Source organism: Scyliorhinus canicula, chromosome 3 (genome assembly GCF_902713615.1).
Source record: "Scyliorhinus canicula chromosome 3, sScyCan1.1, whole genome shotgun sequence".
Taxonomy (NCBI): domain Eukaryota; kingdom Metazoa; phylum Chordata; class Chondrichthyes; order Carcharhiniformes; family Scyliorhinidae; genus Scyliorhinus; species Scyliorhinus canicula.
In genome coordinates this window covers 105,127,549-105,154,592 of record NC_052148.1, presented here as the reverse complement: position 1 = coordinate 105,154,592, position 27,044 = coordinate 105,127,549, and the positions used below count along the sequence as shown (strand labels likewise).

Sequence of the window (27,044 nt, the reverse complement as noted above, 5' to 3'; positions counted from 1 at the left end):
GCAACCAAATGACTGCCTTGCAGGCTGAGGCAATGGCGGTCCATGATTGGACACCCTGGTCTCGGGGGGGGTGGGGGGCACCCCAACCCCTTGGAGCATCTCCTGGTCGCGCCCCCCCACCACTACTCCTCCTGGCCCTGGCAGATGCCCCTCAGCCAGCGGCACAACTGTCAGCCCACAGCCATAGGGCCATTACCTACCTCCTCTCCCTCAGCAGCCATGGCGCCTGTTTCCTAATTTTAAATAGATCAAATGAACCGCGCCATCGTCACTTCTGCCTGGTGGAGGCAGAACATCGCGGGAGGATGGAGATACCGGATCGGGCCCTTTAATGAGATGTTAATGCATGCTGCTGTACATTTGGCATGCCCAGGTTGGCGCGCGGTGTGGAACGCATTCATGCCGCTATCGAGGCGCCTGGGTATGGTGTTCCACTGGTCACCCAGCGCCGACCTCAATTTTTGGCTGACGCCATATTCTCCGCCCGATTGCGATTCACAATTCCAGCGTCGGCCGACAGAGGATCCCATCCCTGGTCTTTTTTTAATGGTTTGATGGTATAATGTTTTCTTGTAAGTTATGTTATGTGCAGGTGCTACATTTGTTTTTCAACCATGGTGATATTGCTCCACTGTAGACGCAAGGTCAGTAGAACAAAACTCCATGAGTAGTATTATGTTGTAATTTCTGTGCACACTCAAATACATAAATACATCGAGCGGGATTTAAAACGGGTGCGGCACGCCCCCACCGGCAGCGGGATTCCGGCAGCCGGCCAATGGGGTTTCCCATTGTGGGCACCCCCACGCCGTCGGGAAATCCACGGGTGTGGGTGCGCTGCCGGCGAAATGGAGGATCCCGCCAATGGAGAATCCAGCCAGTCATATTTTAGATAAATTTGAAATGACTCTTGTTATTTGAATTTTGGATTCCTTTTAAAAAGTTAAGAATTTACAATTATTCACATTTCCTGTCCACTCAATTACAAGGGGTATGATCTTGGCAGGGGAAACCTCAAAATAGTGAATAAGCTGCAAGCTTGAGGACTGTCACTGACTGAGGTGTGGTCGACAAGGGACCGGACATTCAGCGGGCTGGATTCTCTGTAATTGAAGACTAAGTGCTGACGCCAGCATGAGAACGATGACGTTTATGCCTGAAAAAATGGCCTCCATCTGGTGGGGGGGCGAGCAGGCATGGAGCTTAAAGCCCCCGGCTTCAGCTGCGGATACGGCCGGAGAATTGCCGGGTCCGTGGCTGCGCATGCATACGACTGCGGCCGTGCCGTGCAACATGGCGCCAGCTGCGCACCAACCCGCCTGCCAAAATCTGCCCCCCTTTGAAAAGGCTCGCCACCCCCGGACCACCTCCCACCGGTGCCCCCAACCCCCACAAAAGCCCCCACTGCGCGGGGAACGGCTCCCACCCGACTGTGGCGTCACTGGACTCAGTCTGCAGCCGCCAAGCTGGATTCACGAAAATAAATAGCATGAGTGACCCACGCCATCGGGAACATGGCCCATCGGGGGCGGAGCATCGGGGGAGGGCCTCAGGTGATGTCCTGAGGCAGTCCATATGATGCGCGCCATCTTCTGCGAGCATGCCGTTTTGGAGGGGGGTGGAGCATCGCAAAAGCGGCGCCGCCCCCCGATTTCAGAGCAAATGGGGGTTCTCCGGCCGATCGCCGAATGTGATTTTGGCGTCGGAGACCGGAGAATCCCGCACCCTATTTCCACAATTGGAATGAATCTTTGTACTTCTGAGACCTCTGCCCAGCACAGAAAGATTGTTAGAAAGAAAGAAAGAATTGGATTCATGAGCACCCCTCATGACCTCAGGGCTTCCTAAGCACCTTACAGTCAATTGAGCTTTTTCTAATGCAGTCAAGTATTGTAACATAGGAAATATGGCAGTCATTTTCTCCACAGCAATGTTCCATAACAGCAATGAGATAATGACCAGATTAATCTGTTTTAATGGTGTCATTTGAGAAATAAATGTTGACCAGGGCATTGGGAGAACTCCCTATCCTGTGGCCCTGGAAGGTTTTTCCATCTCAAGTTCATTAGGAGCACATGGCAAAGTGCACTGAAGAGTTACAATTCCAATAGTCACTACAGTGACAGAAGAGTTTCTCAAAAAAAATCTCAAGTAGTTTGGCAAGCTTTAATCTTTAAGTACTCTCCATTACCCCCACCATTTTTGACATTTTATACATAAAACAGAACAAGGCAAAACATCAAGAACAACTGAAACTCCTCCATCCCCAACCAATACCCCAAAATACAATAAATCCTTAATTTCCATCACCCCCAGCTCCTCCCAGCCTCGCCGGACTTTTCTGAAAATTGGGCTAAGCACTCCAGACTTTTTTCAAAAAGTCCAGCATGATTCTTTGATTTCAAGAGGAATAGCAGGGCCCTGGCGTGCCCCCACAGCTCCTGCTGCCGATACAGGGCCCTGCACATCTGGCCGCGGGTCCGCGCATACTTGCATGGGCATGACGGGCGTTTTCGCTCCCTACCCCAGCCCTACACCTTCTCGCCGTTCGCCACCCAATAGTACTACATAAGATTTGGAAAAGCCAATTCCCCGGACTGTCACCCTCTCTGAATCCTCGTTATCGTACCTGCCCAGACAAATGACAAAATCAACCGTTCCACCCCTGTAACAGACGCCTTCGGCTAAAAGACACTGAAACAAAAATAAAAACCGGGGCAAGATATTAATTTTGACCGCCTGTACCTGGTCTACCAATGGTAGGGGAGGCTGTCGAATCTCAACAAATCTGCCTTGACCCTACCCACCAAGCTTATAAAATTCAATTTACGGAGCCGGGCCCAGTCTCGAGCCACCTGCTCTCTGAACTAGCTGAAGTGAGTAGTGGCACACAAAACAGCAATACCCCCAAGTCAGCTCCCACCCCCAGAGAAGAAAGAAAATAGCACTCGCTCTTTTCTAAATTCAGTTTATATCTGAAAAAATTCCAAACCTCTTGAGCAGCCTCATTATATTTATATCCCCCACCGATTGACCCGGATTCAACATAGACCATCCCCCCCCCCCCCCCCCCCCCCCGAATATCCTCATCCACTTATCCGAGCTCCTAAGCGCAATGGCCAAGGGCTCTTTCGCCAAAGCAAACAAAAGGGGAACATGGGACATCCTTGCCTCGTTCCCCTATGCAGCTGAAAATATCCCGGGTTCACCTCATTTGTATGCATACTTGCCTTCGGTTCCTTATATAATAATTTGTCCCACGCCACAAAGTTAGGCCCAATCCCAAACATCTCTAACCACAAACAAATAATTCCATTCTACTCGATAAAATGCCTTCTCCGCATCCAGAACCACCACCAACTCCTGCTCCTCTCTGCTGAAGGGGAGAGCACCATATTTAACAAGCGCCGCACATTTGAGGACAACTTCCTACCCTTTACAAACCCCGTCTGATCCTTCCTAATCACCTGCAGAAAGCACTCCTCCAACCTTAATAACAGCGAAATTGATGCCTTTCCCATCATCTCCAGGAGCACCTTTTTAAAAAAAATAATTTTTATTCAAATTTTCACATTTTCACAAAAAAGAAAACAATAACAGAAAATTCTAAGAACAAAAAGAACAGATCCCCCCCCCCCCCCGCATATACAAAAGAGAAACAATAAATTAACGCCCGTCGTTGGCAAAAAACAGATATTCAACCCAAAACAAAAACAAAGAGACAGCCCCCCTCCCCCCCCTCCTTTCTCCCCCCGCCTTTCACCCCCCCCCTTTCTCCCCCCCCCCAAAAAAAAACCCTCCACTGACCCCCTTCCGGCATATTTCACCCTCTCCAATTTAATAAACTTCGCCATATCGTTGACCCAGGCCTCCACGCTTGGGGGCCTCGCATCCTTCCACTGATGAAGAATCCTCCGCCGGGCTACTAGGGATGCAAAGGCCAGAACACCGGCCTCTTTCGCCTCCTGCACTCCCGGCTCCACTGCAACCCCAAATATTGCGAGTCCCCAGCCTGGATTGACCCTGGATCCTACCACCCTCGATACCGTCCTTGCTATACCCTTCCAAAAGTCCCCCTGCGCTGGGCATGCTCCCTGAGCACCTAATACACCTGTCCTCGGTCCCAAAAACCGGCTCATCCTTGTCCCGGTCATATGAGCCCTATGCAGCACCTTAAACTGTATGAGGCTAAGCCTCGCACACGAAGAGGAGGAGTTCACCCTTTCTAGGGCATTCGCCCATGTCCCCTCCTCAATCTCCTCACCCAGCTCCTCCTCCCATTTATCTTTCAGCTCCTCCACCGAGGCCTCGTCTACCTCCTGCATCACCTGGTACACTTCCGAGATCCTCCCCTCTCCATCCCATACCCCCGAGAGCACCCTGTCCTGAACCCCACGCGGCGGCAGCAGAGGGAACCCCGCCACCTGCCGCCTGACAAATGCCCTTACTTGCATGTACCTAAAGGTGTTCCCCGGGGGAAGCCCAAACTTCCCCTCCAGCTCACCCAGGCTCGCAAACGTCCCGTCTATCAACAGGTCCCCCAGCCTCCTGACACCTGCCCTGTGCCAACTCAGGAACCCGCCATCAATTCTCCCCGGAACAAACCGGTGGTTCCCCCGTATCGGGGACCCCATCGAGGCCCCCACCTCCCCCCTGTGCCGCCTCCATTGGGCCCAAATCTTGAGGGTAGCTGCCACCACCGGGCTCGTGGTATACCTCGTCGGAGGGAGCGGCAGCGGCGCCGTTACCAGCGCTTCCAGGCTCGTGCCCACACAGGATGCCATCTCATTCCTCTTCCATGCTGCCCCCTCCCCGTCCATTACCCACTTACGCACCATCGCTGCGTTGGCAGCCCAATAATACCCACAGAGGTTGGGCAACGCCAGCACCCCCCCATCCCTGCCCCACTCCAAGAACACCCGTCTCACCCTTGGCGTCCCGTGTGCCCACACAAACCCCGTAATGCTCCTGTTAACCCGCCTGAAAAAGGCCTTCGGGATAAGGATGGGGAGGCACTGGAACAGGAACAGAAACCTCGGGAGCACCGTCATCTTGACTGACTGCACCCTACCCGCCAAAGACAGCGGCAGCATGTCCCACCTCTTAAACTCCTCCTCCATTTGCTCCACCAGCCATGTGAGGTTTAGCTTATGCAAGGCCCCCCAGCTCCTAGCCACCTGAACCCCCAAGTACCTGAAGCTCCTCTACGCCCTTTTCAGCAGGAGCCTCCCAATCCCCCCCTCCTGGTCCCCCGGGTGTACCACAAACGGGTTTGTAATTCGGGGTGAGGTTTGCAAACAAGGACGGGGGATCGACCTTGAGGGTCGTGAGGTTGCAGACAGTGAGGGGAGGTATAGGGCCGCCGAATTTAAAAGTTAGGCTCTGGAGGTTACACTGGAAGTCTAACCCCAGGAGCGCGGCTGCGCAGAGATGGGGGAGGACGTAGAGCCTGTAATTTTTAAACTCCCTCCCCTGGACCGTGAGGTCGGTGACACAATACCCCGTGATCTCAACCGAATGGGAGCCAGAGGCCAGGGCGATTTTGTTGCTTTACGGGGTAGACAGGGAGAGTGCAGCGTCTTACCGTGGCAGGGTGTATGAAACTCTCCGTGCTCCCGGAGTCCAGCAGGCAGCTTGTTTCGTGCCCGTTGAGCAGGACCTTTGTCGTCGCCGTAGAGAGGGTGCGGGGTCGAGACTGGTCCAACGTGACTGAAGCGAGTCGCGGCAGAAGATCGGCGTCATCATCGGGTGGTGCATAGTCACCCGCGCCGGGGTCCTCGGAGCCAATCCAAGATGGAGGTGCCCACTGGTCGCACATGGCGGGGATGGACAAAATGGCGGCGTCCGTCCCCCGCACGTGGCGTCGGAAACACAAGATGGCGGCGCCCGGAGGACGCACATGGCGTTGGGGTATGGGGGCAGAGAAGTTCGCAAGCTGCATGGGGCCCTTGGAGAGAGACGGGGTGGTGTCCCGCAGTCGCTGCCTGGGACCGCAGCGATCGTCTTGGCCTGGCAAACGGACTGAAAATGGCCCTTCTTCCTGCAGCCCTTGCACGTTGCCGATGGGGCTGGGCAACGCTGTCAGGGGTGGGTTTGCCTGGCCACAAAAATAACAATGGGGCCCAGCGGGGTTTCCAAGTCGTCTTGCAACGCAGTCCTGGGGCGATTCCAAGTCCGTAGGGGAAAGGGAGGCTGAATTCCACGCTGCCCAGGAGGCCGCCGCGCGGTCTGGGGCGTATGAACGGGCGTTTCTGTTCGCAACATCTAGAGAGTTCGCGAGGGCCCTTGCCTCCGTGAGGCTCAAAGTTTCCCTTTCTAACAGTCTCTGGCGGATTTGTGGGGACTTCATGCCCTCAACAAAGGCGGCTCGGATTAAGAGTTCAGCGTGCTCAGTAGCAGAAACTTGCGGGGAGCCGGAGTTCCTCCCCAGTACAAGGAGCACACGGTAAAAATCGTCTAACGACTCATCAGGGATCTGCTGCCTCGTAGCCAGCAAGTGCCGAGCGTAAACTTGATTCACCGGCCGGATGAAGTGTCCTTTAAGCAGTTCCATGGCAGAGTCGTAGTCGGACCTGTCCTCGATGAGTGTGTAGATGGCGGTGCCAACGCACAAGTGGAGGATGTGTAGCTTCTGCTCCCTCGTCGGTACATTTTCTGCCGTACTGAGGTAGCTGTTAAAACAAGCCAGCCAGTGCTTGAATGTGGCTGCTACATTAGCTGCGTGGGGGCTAAGTCGTAGACACTCCGGCCTGATGCAGACCTCCATCCTTTATAAACTTGTAGACTAAATTGATGCGCGATCAATAACTACTGAAATGAAGGAGTAGTCCGATCAATAACTACTGAAACGAAGGAGTAGTCCGAATTGAAGGCTTTAATCTACAAGATGTTTTCCCAGCAGCTCGAGTACAGAAAGAAGGATGGCTGCTGGGAACACGGGTTCTTATACCCCGCCTCACTGGGCGGAGCTACCTTACGTCCCGACCAATGAGAAGCAAACACTTGTGCCAATGAGCAGCGAGCCTTCTCCACCAATGGTAGCTCACATTCCCAGGTACCGTAGTACCTCTTGTCATACTACCACATTCCCAAAAAGCAAACCACACCACTTCAACAAACTTTTCCATTGCAGAAGTAAGTCGACAACCCCTTACCTGCTCTCTGGATGGATGACTTTTAAATAACACTATCTTGGTGGGGCAGGGGGGAGGGGGTAGCTGCTATTGCAGCTTATACAGCCATGACTGATTAACACAGTGATGCACTATGAATTACGACGAGACGAGAGTAGAGAGTAATCGAGGCTTTATTACGCAGAGATGTGTAGCCTCCCGCAGCTGCTGCCGAAATGGCTGCAGCCCGGAGAGCCCACACATTTATACTCCACCTACTGGGCGGAGCCAGCAGGCAGGGATCTACCCCCGTACCTGTAGTACAGGAGCCTTACCGTAATACACCTCATACGCGATATATATACAACAGTGGTGACTACCACACACAGGTGTTCAGAAGAGCTGTGTGATACGAGTTTCAGGAACATGCGTAAAATCAGTGAAGGTGCTAACAGCATTCCCAGCCTGGGGCACAGCACCGGCCACACCAGAATTGGCCAAAGTGCAGGCCTCGCCATTCAATATTTTATGGCTTTTCAGCTCCCGTACTGCCAGCACCGATGAAACTGTGGAGCCTAATTGCCCAGTAATGGTGTTCACCATTTGCTGTGCATGCAAATGTTGGTCTTGGAAAGGTGTAGCAGTTGCCATTGTGAGCTGCAGGAACAAAAGAAACTGAGGAAATTGCATATTTACGGAGGGAAGGATGGAGATGTGCACAGGCCTGCTAATAGTCAGCAGAATGTTTCCATTGTGTAGTGGCACAAATATGTCTTGTTACTGGCAACAGCATAGACCACTTATCCTCTTAATTACTAGCCTGCCTGATTAGTAACTCAAAGGGGCACAAGTTTCAATACTTGCCCAAGCTATTTTTGTTGTTTACAAGCACACAATGTGAAGACAATGATCATGTCAGAATGCATCAAATGTATCAATTTTTCATGCTATTGTTGTGAGACCAGTGAACTCTTCTGGCTGTACTCCCTCGCTCTCCAAAACAAAAACAAGTTTGGGAAACAGGAACATACCTTCTTCATTAAAATATTTGCTCATCTGGATCCTTTGAAAATTACATAAGTTGGTACCCATCCATGGAATTGTATTCATGCCCCAAAATGAAAGTACGTGCAGTTAAGGGGAAAATCTTGCAAGTTTGTACTCCAAATATTGAGGTTCATCGGCTGGGAGTGCATCTTGAGAATTTGGGCAGAGGGGTCAGCAGGCTCTTACAGCATTTTACCCGTGATAGAATTACCCCAATGTGTTCATTAATTTATTGAGATGCATTTCTGATTTTGTAATCCTGCGGGGGAGCCTCACCATAGTTTTAGAAATTTGTTTTTAGGATATGTGTGACCCTGAAAAGCCACCTTTATTGTGCATTCCTCACTGAGCTAAGGAGGGGCTGTTGGGTTTCTCTAAACGAGGTATGGCTCCAGGCAATGGAAGATTTTCATTTGAGACAATCGGCCTCAACTTTGCTGGCAGTTGGGATTATTGTATTATGATACAATGCAGATGGGAGAATTAAATCAATGGTGTCCATTGTTGTTAAGGGTACTTGGGGAGGATTTTAAATTTATAGGGTAGGGTGATTCCAGAGTGATTGAGTGTGTCACAATACAACATGGAAATTCTTAGCTCTTTCACATAAACTGTGGTGAAAGATTACAGTAACTTTCCACCTCCTCCTCACTATCTTGCTCCCATCTGATCCCAGTGTCCCAGTTACATAGTAGGTAGTACAGATTTCCAGAAAAAGTATGCAAACATCCCTGAGTCCAGGATTTGGGATGGAACATCCATGGAAGAGTGAACATCCGTTATTGTTATTATAAAGTTGCGAAGTGATTTGGAATGGGGTACTGGAATAATAGATAATGAATAAAAACATAACAGTAAATAAAAAGCCCAATTTGCTTACCACAGAGCCGATTAATTCTCTCTGGCCAGAAACAAACCTAATTCTTTCAAGCTGCAACCTGAACCATTTATAACTTGCAAACAATGACCTGTTTGAAAATTGTCTCTTAAATGTGGAATCTGCTTGTAGGAATCTTCTCCATTGGAACTCTGGGTAGAGCCCAACACTCACTTAGAGTTTGACCTTTAACAGCTGCCCGAAAATCTCTTCTTTTCTTCCAGCTGGCAGGGAGCATGGTTTTTCATAGGTGAAGTGTAATGGCAACAATAGATCTCCTTGCCAGCTGTACCAGCAGGCCTGTGGAGCTTCACTTAACCATTCCCAGGAAAAAAAAACTGAATGCTTTGAAAATGAAATTACTTAGTTCCAATATTACTTAAAAAGAAACACTTGGGTTGAAATTCCTATACCCGTATTTTGATATCAAAACAATAAGAATAATTCAGCCTACAGCCTGTAGGATTGATCCCCCCACCTGGTGTGTCGATGACTGTGGATTACTGCTGGCCCGCTGCCATACTTCCTCCCAATTACCTTCCTCCACCCAGTCTCCAGGGGTTTTTGACTGCTCTCTGTGACAGTCGACCGTGCCGCACTTCCTGCGAACCATGAGCTGCCTCTGGGGCCAGGGACAGCACCCACAGCTCATTGGTAATATGGTGATGAAGCCAGGGGAAGAATTTGCCTTGGTCTTGTTGTCAGATTCATTAATTGTGTCGCCTCATGTGTTGCTTCCAGATTGCACCCTAATTTGGATACAATACAATTTCTAAACCATTGCATTTACTCCAGGAGCTGCGTGATTCTCCCAATTGATATGAAATTCAAATCTACCATTTTGTGGCTGTGTGATGTCGGGTTCCTGTATTACAAGCTGTGTCAAGGCTGGTCATGGGAGGCAAGACAGCGGGGAGAGGGAAGACTGAGAGGGTGACTGAGAGGATGAGGCGAACACGGGAGTGGAGTGGAGTGGAGGACCAAGGCAGTACTTGAGGGTGTGTGTGGTGGTATGATTAACATAGCTGCCTGCCATTGGTGCAGAACACCGGCTTACCATTGGCCCTGGTCGGTCATGTGCCTCTCAACCGATTGGTTGAGACCAGTCATGTGACGGCTCCCCGATTGGTCGAGAGGCTGAGTTAACCCCGCCTCCAGGGCGAGGTATAAATACCCAGTACGCCCGGCGGTCGTCCATTTTACTGTAGTCGACCGCAGGGGTAACATCTAGCTTATTAAAGCCTTACTTTTGTACAGCAACTCGTCTCGCGTTGAATTGATGGTTCATCAATTTAATAAGCTAGAAATTTGAAGATGGAGCTCCGGATCAAGCCTAAATGTCTCTGCATCAGCCCGCAAACTCAGAACGCTACAGAAATCTTCAAACATTGGCTGGCATGTTTTGATGGTTACCTGCCGTCCGAAAACAGCCCCCCCACCATGGCACAGAAGCTTCATATCCTCCACTCCAGCGTGGGCATGGCAGCCTACGCGATGATAGCGAAGGAGAAAGATTACGACGCGGCCATGGATAAGCTGAAAGGACAGTTTCTTAAACCGGTAAACAGAGTATTCGCCCGACATCTGCTGGCTACCAGATAGCAGTTCCCCGGTGAGTCATTAGATGATTTTTACCAGGCCCACACTGTCCTGGGGAGGAATTGCACCTGCATCCAAGTTTCAGCCACGGAGCACATGGAACTTCTGATTAGAGAGATGCTTATATGGCTGGGATGCAGTCTGCCGCTATACGCCAGCAGATGCTGGAGAAAGGCGACCTCAGCACCCTGAGCCTCCTGGCACGCTTCCCCACTGCCATCCGCCGCTCCCGCCCCCCCTCAGGCCTGCGCCGCAGGACGCCCCGACAAGTCCGCGGAAGCCCCGCTGCTATTTCTGTGGGTTCGCTAAACACCCTCGCCCGCGCTGCCCGGCCCGCTCCGCCCTCTGTAAGAGCTGCGGGAAGAAGGGCCACTTTTCGACGGTCTGCCAGGCCAAATCGGTCGCTGCTGTACCGCGCAGCGACCGAGGATCCCCCCCCCTCTGGGCCTTTTCGGGCCCTTCCAGCACACCACGCCAATTTCTCCCCCCCCCCCCCCCCCCCCCCCCCCCCGCCCCTGGGCCCCTGCGCCCGGCCTGCGCACCTCCCCCCCTCCTCCGGGCCCATCCGGGCCCTTCCAGCGCACCACGCAAATCTCTTTCCCCCCCCCCCCCCTCCCCGCCCCCGGGCTCCTGCGCCCGGCCTGCGCGCCTACCCCCTCCTCTGGGCCCTTCCGGGCCCTTCCAGCGCACCGAGCTAATCTCTCCCCCCCGCCCCCGGGCCCTGCGTCCGGCCTGCACGCCTCTCTGCCCCCGCTCTCAGCCGCTCCGATAGGCCCGCCGGCACCGCTAACCCCGCCCCCCAGCAATCACGAGGGCCCCGCGGGCGCCGCCATCTTGGGCCCTGGACGCCACGTGCGGGTCCTGGGCGCCGCCATCTTGGGGCGCCGACTCCACGTGCGAGTCCTGGGCGCCGCCATCTTGGGGCCCCGACTCCACGTGCGGGTCATTGGCGCCGCCATCTTGGACTGGCACACAAGGTTTTGCCAGCACCTACTCGGCCGACGACGACTACGACGATGGTTCTTCCCCACGGCTCGCGGCCATTCAACTCGACCAGTCACGGCCACGCACGCTCGCCAAAACAACGACACTGATCCACCTCAACGGCCACGAGACGGGCTGCCCGCTGGACTCCGGGAGCACGGAAAGCTTTGTTCACCCTGCCACGGTAAGACGCTGCGCGCTCCCTGTCCATCCTGTAAAACACAAAATTGGGTTAGCCTCAGGTTCGCACTCCGTCCGCATCACCGGCTGCTGCATCGTGGACCTCACGGTCCAAGGGAAGGTTTTTTAAAATTATAAACTCCTTGTCCTCCCTGACCTTTATGCACCGGTACTCCTAGGACTGGACTTCCAGTGCAACCTGCAAAGCTTGACCTTCCAATTCGGCGGCCCTATACCCCACCTCACTGTCTGCAGCCTCACGTCCCTCAAAGTGGACCCCCCCCTCCTTGGTCGCTAATCTCACCCCCGATTGCAAACCCGTCGTGCCACGGAGCAGACGGTACAGCGCCCAGGGCCAGACCTTCATCAGGTCCGAGGTCCAGAGGTTGCTGAAGGAAGGGGTCATCGAGGCCAGCAACAGTCCTTGGCGAGCCCAAGTGCTGGTGGTCCGGACTGGGGAGAAAAACCGGATGGTCATTGACTATAGCCAGACCATCAACCGGTTTACGCAACTGGACCCGTATCCTCTCCCCCGTATTTCCGCCATGGTAAACAATATCGCGAAATACAAAGTCTTCTCCACTGTGGACCTCAAGTCCGCCTATCACCAGGTCCCCATCCGCGCGAGTGACCGCAAGTACACCGCGTTCGAGGCTGATGGGCGCCTCTACCACTTCCTTAGGATTCCATTCGGTGTCACAAATGGGGTCTCGGTCTTCCAACGGGAGATGGACCGAATGGTCGACAAGTACGGATTACAGGCTACCTTCCCGTACCTCGATAATGTCACCATCTGCGGCCACGACCAGCAGGACCATGACACCAACCTCCGGAAATTTCTCCAAACCGCAAAACTCCTTAACCTCACTTACAATAAGGATAAGTGCGTGTTTAGCACTGACCGTCTAGCCATCCTCGGCTACGTAGTGCGTAACGGAGTGATAGGCCCCGACCCTGAACGCATGCGCCCCCTGATAGAACTCCCTCTCCCTAATACCCTCAAATCCCTCAAACGCTGCCTGGGTTTTTTCGCTTACTACGCCCAATGGGTTCCCAATTATGTCGACAAGGCCCGTCCCCTCATTCAAACCATGACCTTCCCACCGTCGACAGAGGCCTGCCAGGCCTTTAGCCGCATCACAGCGGACATCGCAAAGGCCACGATGCGCGCCATCGACGAGTCCCTCCCCTTCCAGGTCGAGAGCGACGCATCAGAAGTAGCTCTGGCGGCCACCCTGAACCAAGCGGGCAGACCCGTGGCCTTCTTCTCCAGAACCCACCAGGCTTCCGAACTCCGCCACTCCTCAGTGGAAAAGGAAGCCCTGGCCATAGTCGAAACTGTGCGACATTGGAGGCACTATTTGGCCGGCAGGAAGTTTACCCTCCTCACAGACCAACGGTCAGTAGCCTTCATGTTCGATAATGCACAGAGGGGCAAGATTAAGAATGACAAGATCTTACGGTAGCGGATCGAGTTGTCCACGTACAACTATGAGATCTTGTATCGTCCTGGGAAGCTCAATGAGCCTCCTGATGCCCTGTCCCGCGGTACCTGCGCCACCGCGTAGATAGACCGCCTCCGCCTCCTCTGCCATCCAGGGGTGACCCGCCTACACCACTTCATTAAGGCCCGCAACCTGCCCTACTCCATCGAGGAAGTCAGGACAGTAACCCGTGACTGCCACATCTGCGCAGAGTGCAAACCGCACTTCTACCGCCCCGAGCGCGCACATCTGATCAAAGCATCCCGCACCTTCGAACGTCTCAGCATTGACTTCAAGGGGCCCCTTCCCTCTAGGAACCGCAACATTTACTTCCTGACGGTAATCGACGAATACTCCCGCTTCCCCTTCGCCATTCCCTGCCCCGACATGACCACATCGACCGTCATTAAGGCCCTCCTCTCCATACATACATAGCGATCGGGGGTCCTCATTTATGAGCGACGAGCTGCGTCAATTCCTGCTCATCAGGGGCATTGCCTCTAGCAGGACGACCAGCTATAACCCTCGGAGTAACGGACAGGTCGAGCGGGAAAATGTTACCATCTGGAAGACCATACTACTGGCCCTCCGGTCCAGAGATCTCCCTATTTCCTGATGGCAAGAGGTTATCCCCGATGCCCTACATTCTATCCGCTCACTCCTCTGTACCACAACAAATCAGACACCTCATGAACGTCTTTTTATTTTCCCCAGGAAGTTGTCCTCCGGATCCCCTCTCCCGACGTGGCTGGCCGCCCCCAGACCCGTCTTGCTCCGGAAGCATGTGCGTGTGTGCACAAGTCCGACCCGTTGGTGGAACAAGTCCAGTTACTCCACGCTAACCCGCAGTATGCATACCCCGACGGTCGACAGGACACGGTCTCCCTCCGGGACCTGGCACCCGCCGGCATGCGGCCTTCCCCCCCTTCACCACAGACCCCCCCCCCCCCCCCCCCCCCCGTTTTGTTCCCCCCAGCGCCCCACCCAGGCCACCACTTCCCCATCCATGGCGTCTCCACCACCAGCCCGGGTGACGGAGACAGTTCAAGGACCATCGCTCCCGGACTCCAGGACATCAGCGGAACCAGCGTCACCAACTCCACTGCGGCGGTCTGCCAGGACGTCAAGGGCAACGAAAAAGCTGATCGAGTCAATTTAATTTTCAACCACATCATGGACCTTGTATGGACAATATGTACTATTGATAAATGTCTGGGCCAGTGGGAAGCCAAAAATGTTTTCCCTTCTCTGGCTACTACTCATACCACCAGTTCTCTCCCTCCCCCCCCCCCCCCCCCGGCTTCTTTCTCCGCAAGGGGTGAATGTGGTGGTATAATTAACATAGCTGCCTGCCATTGGTGCAGAACACCGGCTTACCATTGGCCCTGGTCGGTCATGTGCCTCTCGACCGATTGGTTGAGACTAGTCATGTGACGGCTCCCCGATTGGTCGAGAGGCTGAGTTAACCCCGCCTCCAGGGCGAGGTATAAATACCCAGTACGCCCGGCGGTCGTCCATTTTACTGTAGTCGACCGCAGGGCTAACATCTAGCTTATTAAAGCCTTACTTTTGTACAGCAACTCGTCTCGCGTTCAATTGATGGTTCATCAATTTAATAAGCTAGAAATTTGAAGATGGAGCTCCGGATCAAGCCCGAATGTCTCCGCATCAGCCCGCAAACTCAGAACACTACAGAAATCTTCAAACATTGGCTGGCATGTTTTGATGGTTACCTGGCATCCGAAAACAGCCCCCCCACCATGGCACAGAAGCTTCATATCCTCCACTTCAGCGTGGGCATTGCGGCCTACGCGATGATAGCGAAGGAAAAAGATTACGACGCGGCCATGGATAAGCTGAAAGGACAGTTTCTTAAACCGGTAAACAGAGTATTCACCCGACATCTGCTGGCTACCAGACAGCAGTTCCCCGGTGAGTCATTAGACGATTTTTACCAGGCCCACGCTGTCCTGGGGAGGAATTGCACCTGCATCCAAGTTTCAGCCGCGGAGCACATGGAACTTCTGATTAGAGAGATGCTTACATGGCTGGGATGCAGTCTGCCGCTATACGCCAGCGGATGCTGGAGAAAGACCATTGGCCCTGGTCGGTCATGTGCCTCTCGACCAATTGGTTGAGACCAGTCATGTGACGGCTCCCCGATTGGTCGAGAGGCTGAGTTAACCCCGCCTCCAGGGTGAGGTATAAATACCCAGTAAGCCCGGCGGTCGTCCATTTTACTGTAGTCAACCGCAGGGCTAACATCTAGCTTATTAAAGCCTTACTTTTGTACAGCAACTCGTCTCGCATTCAATTGATGGTTCATCAGTGTGTGTGTGTGGAACACAGTATTGGAGGGGGGAGGAGTAGTGAAAGACTGTCCTGGGGTAAGAGTTGTAACACAGTCCATGGAAGAGTCAGACACTGCCCTCAAGCTGAGGCATTGCTATCAGGGGCATGGGGGCTCTCCTGGGGTTGTATTTGTCATGTTAGGGGGCTCTGTATGGTATTCATGTCTTGGTCCCAGTCATGGGTTGGGGGGGTGGGGCATAGGGGGGCTCTCTAGGCAGTGATGGTTGTACAGTATGCTGTGGAGGGTGTGGTCAGTCGCCTGAGAAATTTGGCCCTGGGGGTTTGAATCATGGGGCGCAATTCAACGGAAACATTTCTAAGTGTCATTTTGGGTGCTTTTGCGGGGTGTTCCTCAATGGCTGCATTGACCAAATCGCGGCCTGTACTCAACGGCACTTAGTGCCAAAAATTAGACCCGATGAGCTACTCGCCATTACTGGCTTTCTCGCCTTCTGATTCACCATTCACTCGCCTCAGCCTCTTGCCACTAACAAAGGGGGGTTGTTTTAGACGCTTCCTCACCACTCACTCACAGTCAACACAGAAGCATGGCAGCACGCAGACCTGCTCCTCGCTTTGGCGATGGCCAGATTTCCCGACGTTGTGACTGAGAGATGCGCATCCTGTTCCCCCGAGGGGGTCGGAGGACCAGCAGCAGAGTCATCAATGACACCTGGGAGGCAGCGGATGTCAGTGAGAGCAGCAAGACCAAGAGGACCGCCTTCCAATGTTGGAAGAAGACCAACAAACTCCACTGAGCTGCAAGGGTAAGTTACCATCTCTCTCCTGGCATAAGTTCCACCTGCCGCTCCTCAAATTCCCAAACCACCTCCCCTCCCCTAGATCACTGACTGCCAACTTGCGCCTCCGCACATCTGATCTTGAGCTTGTTCCTCAGAACCCTCTGGCACCAACCAGCATAACCCCTTCATGTTCAAACGCAGTGCCCTCACATGCCACCTGCTATAGACCGCTCTGATTCATGAAGCATGAGGCTCACAATGCCCTCTCCTTGTCTCCACAGGAGACATTGGCTCATAATAAACGGGAAAGGGCCAAGACAGGAACGGAGTCCCAGAGGTCCTAGTCCTCACCCTATGAGGAACAGATTAGAGATTGCGGGGCTGACTGAGGAGAGAGCAGTCACCGGCGAAGTTGGCCTGTGCCACAGATCTGAGGATCCACTGCCCCTTCACCCAGATGACCTGTGTCAAGTGAGTTTTTCATGTCAGACAAAATGATCCTTCCCTCTCACTGACCACATGTCCACTGTCTTGCAGGGTCCCCATCTGATGAGGCCAAGATCACCAGGTCACACAGCATTGTGTGCTTCAAACCGGATTACCTTCTGGACAAATACGTTCCCCCTGCATCCGGTGTTCCAGGACCCAGATATCTTAGAAAGAATTGTCCTTCTTTCCAGCTACAGAAAAGGAAGGAAACAGCAACAGCAGCCTCCAGATATTTGCAGCCACCAGCTGGAGCAAGCAGCAAACACAACCTGCAGCTGTGAAGTGCTCTCACAACTGACAAAGCTATGTCGTTTGCAAAAGCCTTCGGTTGTGAAGTGAGAGGCTACTCACAGTCAACGGAAGTGAAATTGACTTTCAGCAATGAAGCCACAGCAAGTCTCTGTCCTGGATGTGTTTGGGAGGACAGACCAGCTGCAGCTGAGGGTCTCCTCAATATTTAAAGATGCCTTGAAGGCCTCATAGACACATAGCTCCTCATCCCCCCCTCCCCGCCCTCCCCAACTCCTAGTTCCCGTCAGCCGCCATTGCAACAGCTACATGTTTTTAAAAAGGAGTGCTAAACGCCGGCTGTGTGATATCTCGCTGGGGAGTCAGGTAATTCCTGGGAGGCCGCTGCATTCGACTTCAATCTCGGTAATGAGATTCAAATGAATACAAATGAGGGATAATGATATGTTCGGCATTTTGGGGCAAGATCTGGAGCGCGCTGGGTGAATTGCGAACTGGTTCACACTAGGTGCGGATCTCAATTATGGCCTTTACCGCTGTTTACCCTAGATCCATGCCGGGTGCAACGTGGTGGTAAATCATTCCTATGTTATTTAGTGGGATGGGGAACTGGGTCCAGTTTTTGATGGAGAGTGTGGAATGAGGCTCTTCACAGGGTCATCTCCACCTCCTCTTGTGCTCGGCTCATCTTGCCCCAGTTCTAGGTGACGCACTTGATCCTCATTGCTTGATCAGGGGTGGAGGATCGGTGCGATCGTTGTGCTGGGGGATTGGCACATGTTCTGGCTACTGGCTCTCCTTTTTCAGCAGCATGTTGGGGATTCTGGGCTTTCAGCTGTAGCCATGCCCGTTGGTGGATATTTTTGGTGTAACGGAATCGCTGGGGCTGCAGACGGGGGGTGAAGGGAGATGTCCGTGCCTTCGCCTCATTAATAGCCAGGAGGCAAGTCCTACTTAGGTGGAGGTCCTCGGTACTGTCCAGTCCCTTGGCCTGGTTAAACGATTGAATGGAATTGTATTTTGAGAAGGTTAAGTACACTATGAGGGGGTTGGTGGACAATTTCTACTCAGGGTGCCAGTCTTTCATCTTTTTCAATGAATTGATCACCGCCAGTTTGCGGGGGGGGGGGGGGGGGGGGGGGGTTGGTTTTGTTGAGTCAGGAGGGTGGGGGGGGGGGGGGGGGGGTAGTTGTCAGTGGGTGTATTTTGCGATGGTGTTTATTCTATGTTATTGTTTTGTTTTACTTGGGCGCAATCTACTAGACATGTCGCACCCCAATGGGAGCGCGATGTGTCTGGGAGATGCCGGATAAAACCTCCCATGGGCTTCTGAATAGCCACAACATTGTACGGGATCAGGAATCCACCTTTACGTTGAATAAGGGGCCTGAACGGAGAATGCGTGGCCAAGGCCGCACATCGTCCCGTTTGGTACAGTGGGGAGCTCTGCTCGCCGGAGCTCCTCATTGTAGCCAGAGATCGGGGCACCAATTTTAAATGGTGATCCGATCTCCAGGGCCCCTGAAGCAATTCCTAACCCCCGACCCCCCCAGCCAGAACACACAATGGGAGGGTCCCTGGAAGTGCCACCTGGGCACCTTTACAGTGCGAGCCTGGCACCCAGTTGGCACTGCCACGGTGCCCAGCTGGCACCAACAGTGCCAGCACACCACCCTGCCCAAAGGGCATGCAGCTGGAGGCCTCCAATCCCCTGGGAGACCCCCCATGAGTACCATTCCATCTGTTCCGCGTTTGTAGGGTCCAATTCTGAATGGCGCTCACCCGCGATCTCTAAGGCAAAGGGGTTGAATCCCAAAACCTCCAATACCTCAGGAATCAGCACATTGGCTTACTGCCTCACTCTAATCTGGTAATTTGCCAAAAAGTGATCAGAGTGAGATTCACATTACAACGTCTCATGAGATCACATTGGATCTCGCGAGGCGTTGCGAGCCAGGTAGATCCTGGGAGTCTGGTGTCCTGGTTTTCAACGGCCATGCTGCGCCACAGCGAGCTGCTTTTTGGGCTCAGCGTGAGCATTGGATCACGCCCTAAGTGTCGTTAGATAGTGATGGGGAAGTCACTGACAGAACCAGCAGAAAACTCCCACCGAAACCCGCCACAAATGGCACTGAGAAACATTCCTGTTAAATTGTGCCCTTTGTTATAATGAAAAACTTTTCTGAATAAAATATTTTAAAAAAATCTTTGGAAGGCACAGTAGCCTCGGACCATGCGACCTCCATGGAATGGGATAAGCACTTCACTGGAACACATTCTTAAGCAACTACACATAGTGCAGACGTTTCAACCATGGTGCCAAGAAGCCCTTGGCCATGGTGTCTTTCAAGAAGCTGAAACATATTGCATACATGTCAGTATGACAGCAGCTTAGCAAATTGGAAAGAAAAATATTCATCAATAATTAGTGCTTGACCTTCTCAAAGGCGGCTACATCCGGACAGCAATATCTCGCCAAACGCCAGCTCTCATGCATGATTAATGCAGAGGCCATCTTGATACTGAGCCCCAAAATGGGCATCAGGATGCAGTGATCTGTTGCATGACAGCATGGATGCAAAGCTGTGAGTTATGTTAGCATTGTCTTCACAGAAGTTTAGCAGGACCATTGTGTGATCATTGACAAACACTCATTATTACCCTGCGTTCACTGAAAGCCTGCAAGTTTATGTCTTGGATTACCATGGCATCTGAGAAAGACGTGACCCAGTCAGTTTTAACACAGCAACCAATGATAACTTAATCCTTCATCAATACTGCTGAGAACTCAGGAGATGTTCCGGAGCATTGCTTTCATATCATTACTGCCCTTGTCATTGTCCTTCTCACAAAGACCAATCCTTTCTATCTACCCTAAGTCACTGAGTGCACAGTCATGCAATGATTCCATATCGATTTACATTCTGTGCCTTTATGGAAAGATACTGTGAAGCAACGCTAGGCAGCCACTCAGGAGCAAAGTAAGGTCCTCACAGGTAAGCAGACGGCTTCATCAGGATGTTCACACAACCCTGACAGCATACACACATTCCTGCCTGGCAGACATTTCAAATGTCACCGAATGGAACCGACTTCCTTCACTCAGAGTCATGTATGGGGGAGTGGGGACCTAATAAAGGAATAATGTTCTGCCTTAAAAGTGGAGATGACATAATGCTGCAGGAAGGCATGAAAGGCTAAGATGCTCCACGATGAATATTGCTTGTCCCAAAACCTCACAGTTGTAAAATGAACCTCATTGCAAAGCACACGTGGGTAAAAAGACACCAACATTGATTGCAACAGCTGCTTATAACATCCCCAAACTACAGATTTTAGTGCAACGTCTTCAGAAGAATCACTAATCTTGATAAACAATTATTGTGAGGTTACATGTCTGCTCGAGATACAAGGGTTACTTGTGTATTATCCAGCCATCATTTGCTTATAGGAAGTGCCTTTGTTCATGTCACTGATGTGGAATGAAAGGCTATTCACTGTGATGGGATTGAGTGAGTCTTAATGCAACTGAGGGACAAGATGGGAGATAATTGGAGGGTTCATTTGGTACCTTTGAATGAACGCAGAACCTTGCATCACATCAATTAGCCATTCAATACCCGAGATGTGGAGAGGAATAAATTCAAAATATATTTAAAATGTCGAAGATTACAAACCATAATGAAGACCCATGCCACCATTGTGCATTCAAAACTTATTAATTGTTCTAGTTCGACCACTACGTCTCGATACAGCCCCGATATCTGCAGTAGAGATGGAGTCAGCCGCTGACTGTGATGTCCTGTTGTCTGAGATTAATTTGTTGGCTGTCCTTTGGGAGCCAGAAACCCAGCTGGCCCAAGTCTGTTAAGCGTCTCCTGCTCTGCGGCAAGTGAACCCTCCTTGGCCTGGAGCTGATAGGATTACTGGAGTGGCAGGGCACCTTTGGAGAATCCTGGGTGGGTGCCCTCCATATGTCTGCCGGAGGCTAGTCTCCTTTTGTGTCCAATGATCCCTCCCTGACCCCCTGAGGAGAAGGGGCACCTGGAGGGAGGTCGAGGTGCCCCATCCCTCTCATGCTGAAACACTGCTGGAACCCATGGCTAGAGTGATGGAATGCAGTTTCAAGCACAAATGAAAAAAAAATGAAAATCGCTTATTGTCACAAGTAGGCTTCAATGAAGTTACTGTGAAAAGCCCCTAGTCGCCATATTCCGGCGCCTGTCCGGGGAGGCTGGTACGGGAATCGAACCGTGCTGCTGGCCTGCCTTGGTCTGCTTTAAAAGCCAGCGATTTAGCCGAGTGAGCTAAACCAGCCCCTACCAAATCTACCAGTAACTGCTGGACCAGGATCTCCAAAATAGACACCACCCTTCCCATGGGGATTTTGACATACTTGCAAGCCAGGGCCACGACATCAGACAGAACGGAGATGCACTCCATCCTTCATCCCAGTCTGGTGATGGCCTGAAACAACTGTCTGATGTTCCCCTGCCTGCCTTCGCATCTCCAAAGTTTGTCTCAGGGCCAATTGCATACCTTCAGCATAGGCCGGAGTGGTCAGGGGAAGGACCGCCTGCTCCCATCCCTCTGAAAGAGGCCTCCTGCCTTTCCTGGACAGCCTCACTGAACCGTGCAGTTGAGCATTTTTTTGATTTGGGTAGCTATGGAGATGCAGAGGTTCACAATGCATCTGGCCTGCAATGAGTTAATGCCTGTGTGGGTGCCTTTTAAATGTGGCACCACGACATTCGACCTTATAAGGTAACAGTGGGGCACATGAATCGCTGCCCACCCAGCCACGGAATGCAACAAGTTCCTCGTGATGAATAATTAATTATCTTTAAATTGGAAATTTGGGTGTAAAAGCTCACCCACTGCCCTGTAAGTATCACTCTGACTTCCCAACACTGCAATTAGGCTCCAGTCTGGAAAATACCAGCCATTATTTTTGATACATGCTTCCCACAATCAGCATGCCTGCAGACTGTCACTACACATGTTTTTCATCCTTTGCTTTCCTTAACTCAACCCAATATGTTACCTCAACCCAAACACCTTTACTGTTGCAATAATGTTTTTAATTAATATCTCCCTTCTTTCCCAATTTCCCTCTCATTTCTAATGATCTTATATCATGTAATATTTAACTCTATACCAGGACAGCTTATAGCTAGACTCTGGAATGGCAATTGCATCGTACTCCTTCTAACCTGTGGTTTTAGTTCCTTTGACACCTGCCCAGAAATCTTGCCAGTCTTTTTTCTACACCTTTGGCTTATCTTGTGAATTTTCTCCATCCACTATCCCACCTTCAGCTACCAGTTTTCCACAGAAAACCACAAGCTAATAAAGAGGTATTTTTCATTGAACTCTTCTTTGTCGATATTGCCAAAGGCCAGAATTATCTGTTTAACATGAGACCTTTATGTCTACAGCTTCCTCCAGACAATAAATTGAGGGAAGGGGTACGGAAAGAGGGCATCAGAGGCAAAATTGGAAAGGAATTCTGCTTGATGGTGTAATCCCTTCTCCAGTAAAAGGGCGATGACTCTGAGACTCACCCGCTGTCACTCCTTCTGTAAACCCAGGCACAGCCAAAATACAGCAGAATTTGTAAACATGTCCCACCTGCCCCAGTAATGAGCTTAGTGTGCCAGACCTTCTGAGCAAATCCAGTCCTTTATTCTGCCTCTTCCTTGGGAAAATGCAGTACTAACACCAAGTGACAAATATGGAGAAAGCATCCAATTCTGTGGCACTGACATCTCTTATTTTGAGTAGAACAAAGGAAGTCACCAAAAGAGAATTTTTAAAAAAATTGTCTGAGCAATGTAATGAGATGAAGGAAGTTTGTTGTAATATGAAAGATTAAATTGAATGGCATTACATGTGCATGACCCTAATAAGCAAGGTTCCAGACCTAAGCCTATCTGATCTGCTTTGTTTCGTCATAGGTGCTTCTACAAGAACCAAACCAGGGAATTCGATACAAATTTAACGTTCCAATCACTCGCACTGGTAGTGGTGACACAGAAGTGGGATTTACATGGCATCATCTGCCATGGTCAGAATGCTCTGCCACCTGTGCTGGAGGTAGAACTGCATGAATACAGCCGGATTATCAATAATTACTGATTCTTAATGCAGGTTGTATGGTTTGTGGATAAAACTGCAGTGTACTTGTGCACCTCTGTAAACTTTGCAAGGTATAGTCAAATCAGCTGTTCCTCAGAATGTGCATAAGCACAAGTATTAGGCATTTCACAATATTATCCACTCTTAGAATCTTATGTATAGAAGAAGACCATTTGTCCCATCAGGCTTATAATGGCTCTTTGAAAGACCTACTCAATTAGTCTCATGCCCCTGCTCTTTCCCCAGTTCAGGACTGTTTACAACTATTACTTAAACACTAGATCCCACCAGTTTCATTAGGTAAAACAATTGAAAAGAAAAAACCGTATTAATTGTAGATGATTTCTCCAATGGTCTAGTAGGTAAAAGCATTGTCTAGTACAGCAGTAAACCATGCACACCAGAATGTCCTCATCTTTATTTCCAATCTGCTGAACTCTCTCAATATCAGTCAGGTAAGTGATTAGGCAGGAAGGAAAATAAGCTATAGTGCCAGCAACAGATCATGACCTTGGCTGGAAATCGTGGATGTCTGGCGATGACAAAAATGGACTCATCTCTGATTCCTTTCACAGTTGAATAACCTATTGCTCACTGTCTGGGCTAACACTGGAAGAACATGGTCACTTCTTTGAAGTACTGGAGCACCTTTGGAATTCAACCTGAATATGCTGAGGAGGGGGGAAGATTTTTAGTCGGCTTTTTTGCAAACAGTGAATTATACCTAACATAGGGGCATAATGGCAATGTCATTGGACTGGCAATCTAGAGGCCCAGGCTTAAGCTCTGGGAACATGGGTTCAAATCCCACCATGGCAGCTGATGGAATTTAAATTAAATTAATAAACCGGGAATTGAAAGCTAGTCTCAGTAATTGTGACCATGAAACTATCACTGATTGTCGTTCAACACTCATTTGGCTCACCAATGCCCTTCAGGGAAGCAAATCTGGTATCCTATCATGGTCTGGCCTACACGTGACTCCAGATTCACAGCAATGTGGTTGACTCTTAATTGCCCTCTGCGACTGCCATTAAGACACTCGGGTTCAAGGACAGTTAGGGACGGGTAACAAATGCTAGCCTTGCCAGCAACGCCCATGAATGAATAAAGAAAAAGAAATACACACTGGATTCTTGAGCTTCTTACTTGGTTTAGCACACTGGGCTAAATCACTGGCTTTTAAAGCAGACCAAGGCAGGCCAGCAGCACTGTTCAATTCCCGTACCAGCCTCCCCGAACAGGCGCCGGAATGTGGCTTTTCACAGTAACTTCATTGAAGCCTACTCGTGACAATAAGCGATTTTCATTTAGAATTAGAATTAGAACAGTACAGCACAGAACAGGCCCTTCGGCCCTCGATATTGTGCCGAGCAATGATCACCCTACTCAAGCCCACGTATCCACCCTATACCAGTAACCCAACAACCGCCATTAACCTTATTTTTTAGGACACTAAGGGCAATTTAGCCTGGCCAATCCACCTAACCCGCACATCTTTGGACTGTGGGAGGAAACCGGAGCACCTGGAGGAAACCCACGCACAAACGGGGAGGACGTGCAGACTCCGCACAGACAGTGACCCAGCCGGGAATTGAACCTGGGACCCTGGAGCTGTGAAGCATTGATGCTAACCACCATGCTACCGTGCTGAAATGAAATTTCATTTCATTTTCAAGTGATTTCAGTGGTCAGATTATTCCAGCTTCATCTAATTGACCAAATTGAGATGCAACTGGAATGTACACTGGAAAATGGCGTCATTTCTCTCTGAAAAACTTTGATGGTTCCATTTTTGCTTCAAGTTAAAACATGGGTACTACATAAAGAATATCCTATTCTACTTTATTCCATCCTATTGAACTTGAACACAGTTTGGCAGTTTTCATATCATTTCCAAATTTATACCAGTAAATTATATAAATTGACCCTGGAATCTATGGGAATTCTCTCAATCTTCTCCTGTAGCTTCAGAGGGAGATCAGTGGAACTCCTGAAGAAATGGTAAAAATTCCTGTTACAGCCATTTCTCTTGGGGGGTTCTGCTGATCTTATGCCCAAGTTATGGCAGAAGATCAGGACATCACTAAGGAATTCAGAGCCGATGGTGAAATTTGAATTAAATACAAATCGGGAATTAAAAGTTTAATGATGACAGGAAACTATTGTCAATTGTTGCAAAAACCCATCTCGTTCACTCATGTCCTTTAGGGAAGGAAATCTGCCATCCTTACCTGGTCTGGCCTACATGTGACTCCTGATCCACAGCATTGTGGTTGACTCCCAAAAGTTCTCTGAAATAGAGAGCAATTAAGGATGAGCAACAAATTCTGGCACAGCCAACAATGCCCACATCCTGTAAACAAATTTTTTAAAAGATCATAGTCGATCTGATTGCCTCAATGTCACTTTCCTTCCGACGCCTTTTCCCTTTGGTTGCCTTGTTCACCAAGAATCTAACTACTTCTGCCTTAAAATTATTCAATGACCCTGCCTCTCCCTTCTCCGAGGAAGAGAGTTCCGCAGATTCATGTCCCTCTGAGAGAAAAAAACTTATCTCTTAAACGGGAGACCCCTTATTTTTAAACTCCTCGAATTCTGGTCCCTCTCACAAAGGGAAACACCCTCTCAGCATTCACCCTGTCAAGTTCCCTCAGGATCTTATATGTTTCACAAAGATCATCTCTCAGTGTTCTAAACTCCAATGGATACAGGACCAACCTGTCCAACCTTTCCACATAAGATAACTCCCCCATCCCAGAAATCAGCCAAGTGAACTTTCTCTGAACTTCTTCTAATGCATTATATCCTTTCTTAAATAAGGAGACCAAAACTATACACTGCACTCGGGATGTGTCTCACCATTGTCCTGTAAAATTGTAACAAAACATCCCTACTTTTATATTTAATTCCCCTTGCAATAAGTGACCACATCCCATTTGCCTTCATAATCACTTACTGTAGCTGCATACTAACGTTTTGTGATACACATACCAGGAATCCCAGATCCCTCTGCACCTGAGTTCTGTAATCTTTAGGTAATATGTTTTTTTTTATTTTTCCTGCCGAAGTGGACAAGTTCACATTTTCCCACATGATGCTCCATCTTCCAAATGTTGCCCACTCACATAATCAAGTATATCCTTTGCAGACTCTTTGTGTCCTCTTCATAACTTATGCTTCCACTTATTTTTTGTGTTATCAGCAGATTTAGCAACCATATATTCGGTCCCTACATCCAAGTCATTGATACAGATTGTAAATGGTTGAGGCCCCATCACCAATCCCTGTGGCATTCCACTTGTCAACCTGATAATTACCTATTTATGCCTACTCTCAGTTTCCTGTTGGCTAACCAATCCTCTATCCAATATATATATATATGACACTTTATGCCCCTGAATTTTTTTCAACCATTTCAATGCAATATTCATGTTTACAGAATGGGAAACTATATTTTCTTGTAAGTGATTTTCCTGATGTCAAAAGCCCAATATTAGTTCATCATGTGTGATGTATTCATCCAACAGTCTTCAGTGGTGGACTGCTTACCTGTGTAACCAGCTAACTCAACCACAATCATGGTCATTAATGGACATATTTTAATGGAAGTAACAGTTTTATTTAACTTTTTTCCAAGTTGATGATGCTTCTGCACCTGAAACTTCAATCTACATTTCCTCCACTCAGAAGCTGGTACACGCCAAAACACTTTTTGTCACAGATCCGTCATCCGTTTTTGGACTTCACATGTACATATAGAAGAGCATCTTGCAAGCACACTCCTAAT

General features: G+C 50.2%; 1 protein-coding gene across 1 annotated transcript in view; it reads left to right on the top strand.

Moving 5' to 3' along the window:
- The window catches only part of adamts6 (ADAM metallopeptidase with thrombospondin type 1 motif, 6), a 429,889-nt gene that overhangs the window by 362,649 nt on the left and 40,196 nt on the right, over window positions 1-27,044 (top strand). The window contains exon 20 of the mRNA XM_038791039.1: window positions 23,074-23,212. Within this exon, the coding sequence (XP_038646967.1) occupies window positions 23,074-23,212 (139 nt within the window). The remainder of the gene's footprint in view (window positions 1-23,073; window positions 23,213-27,044) is intronic.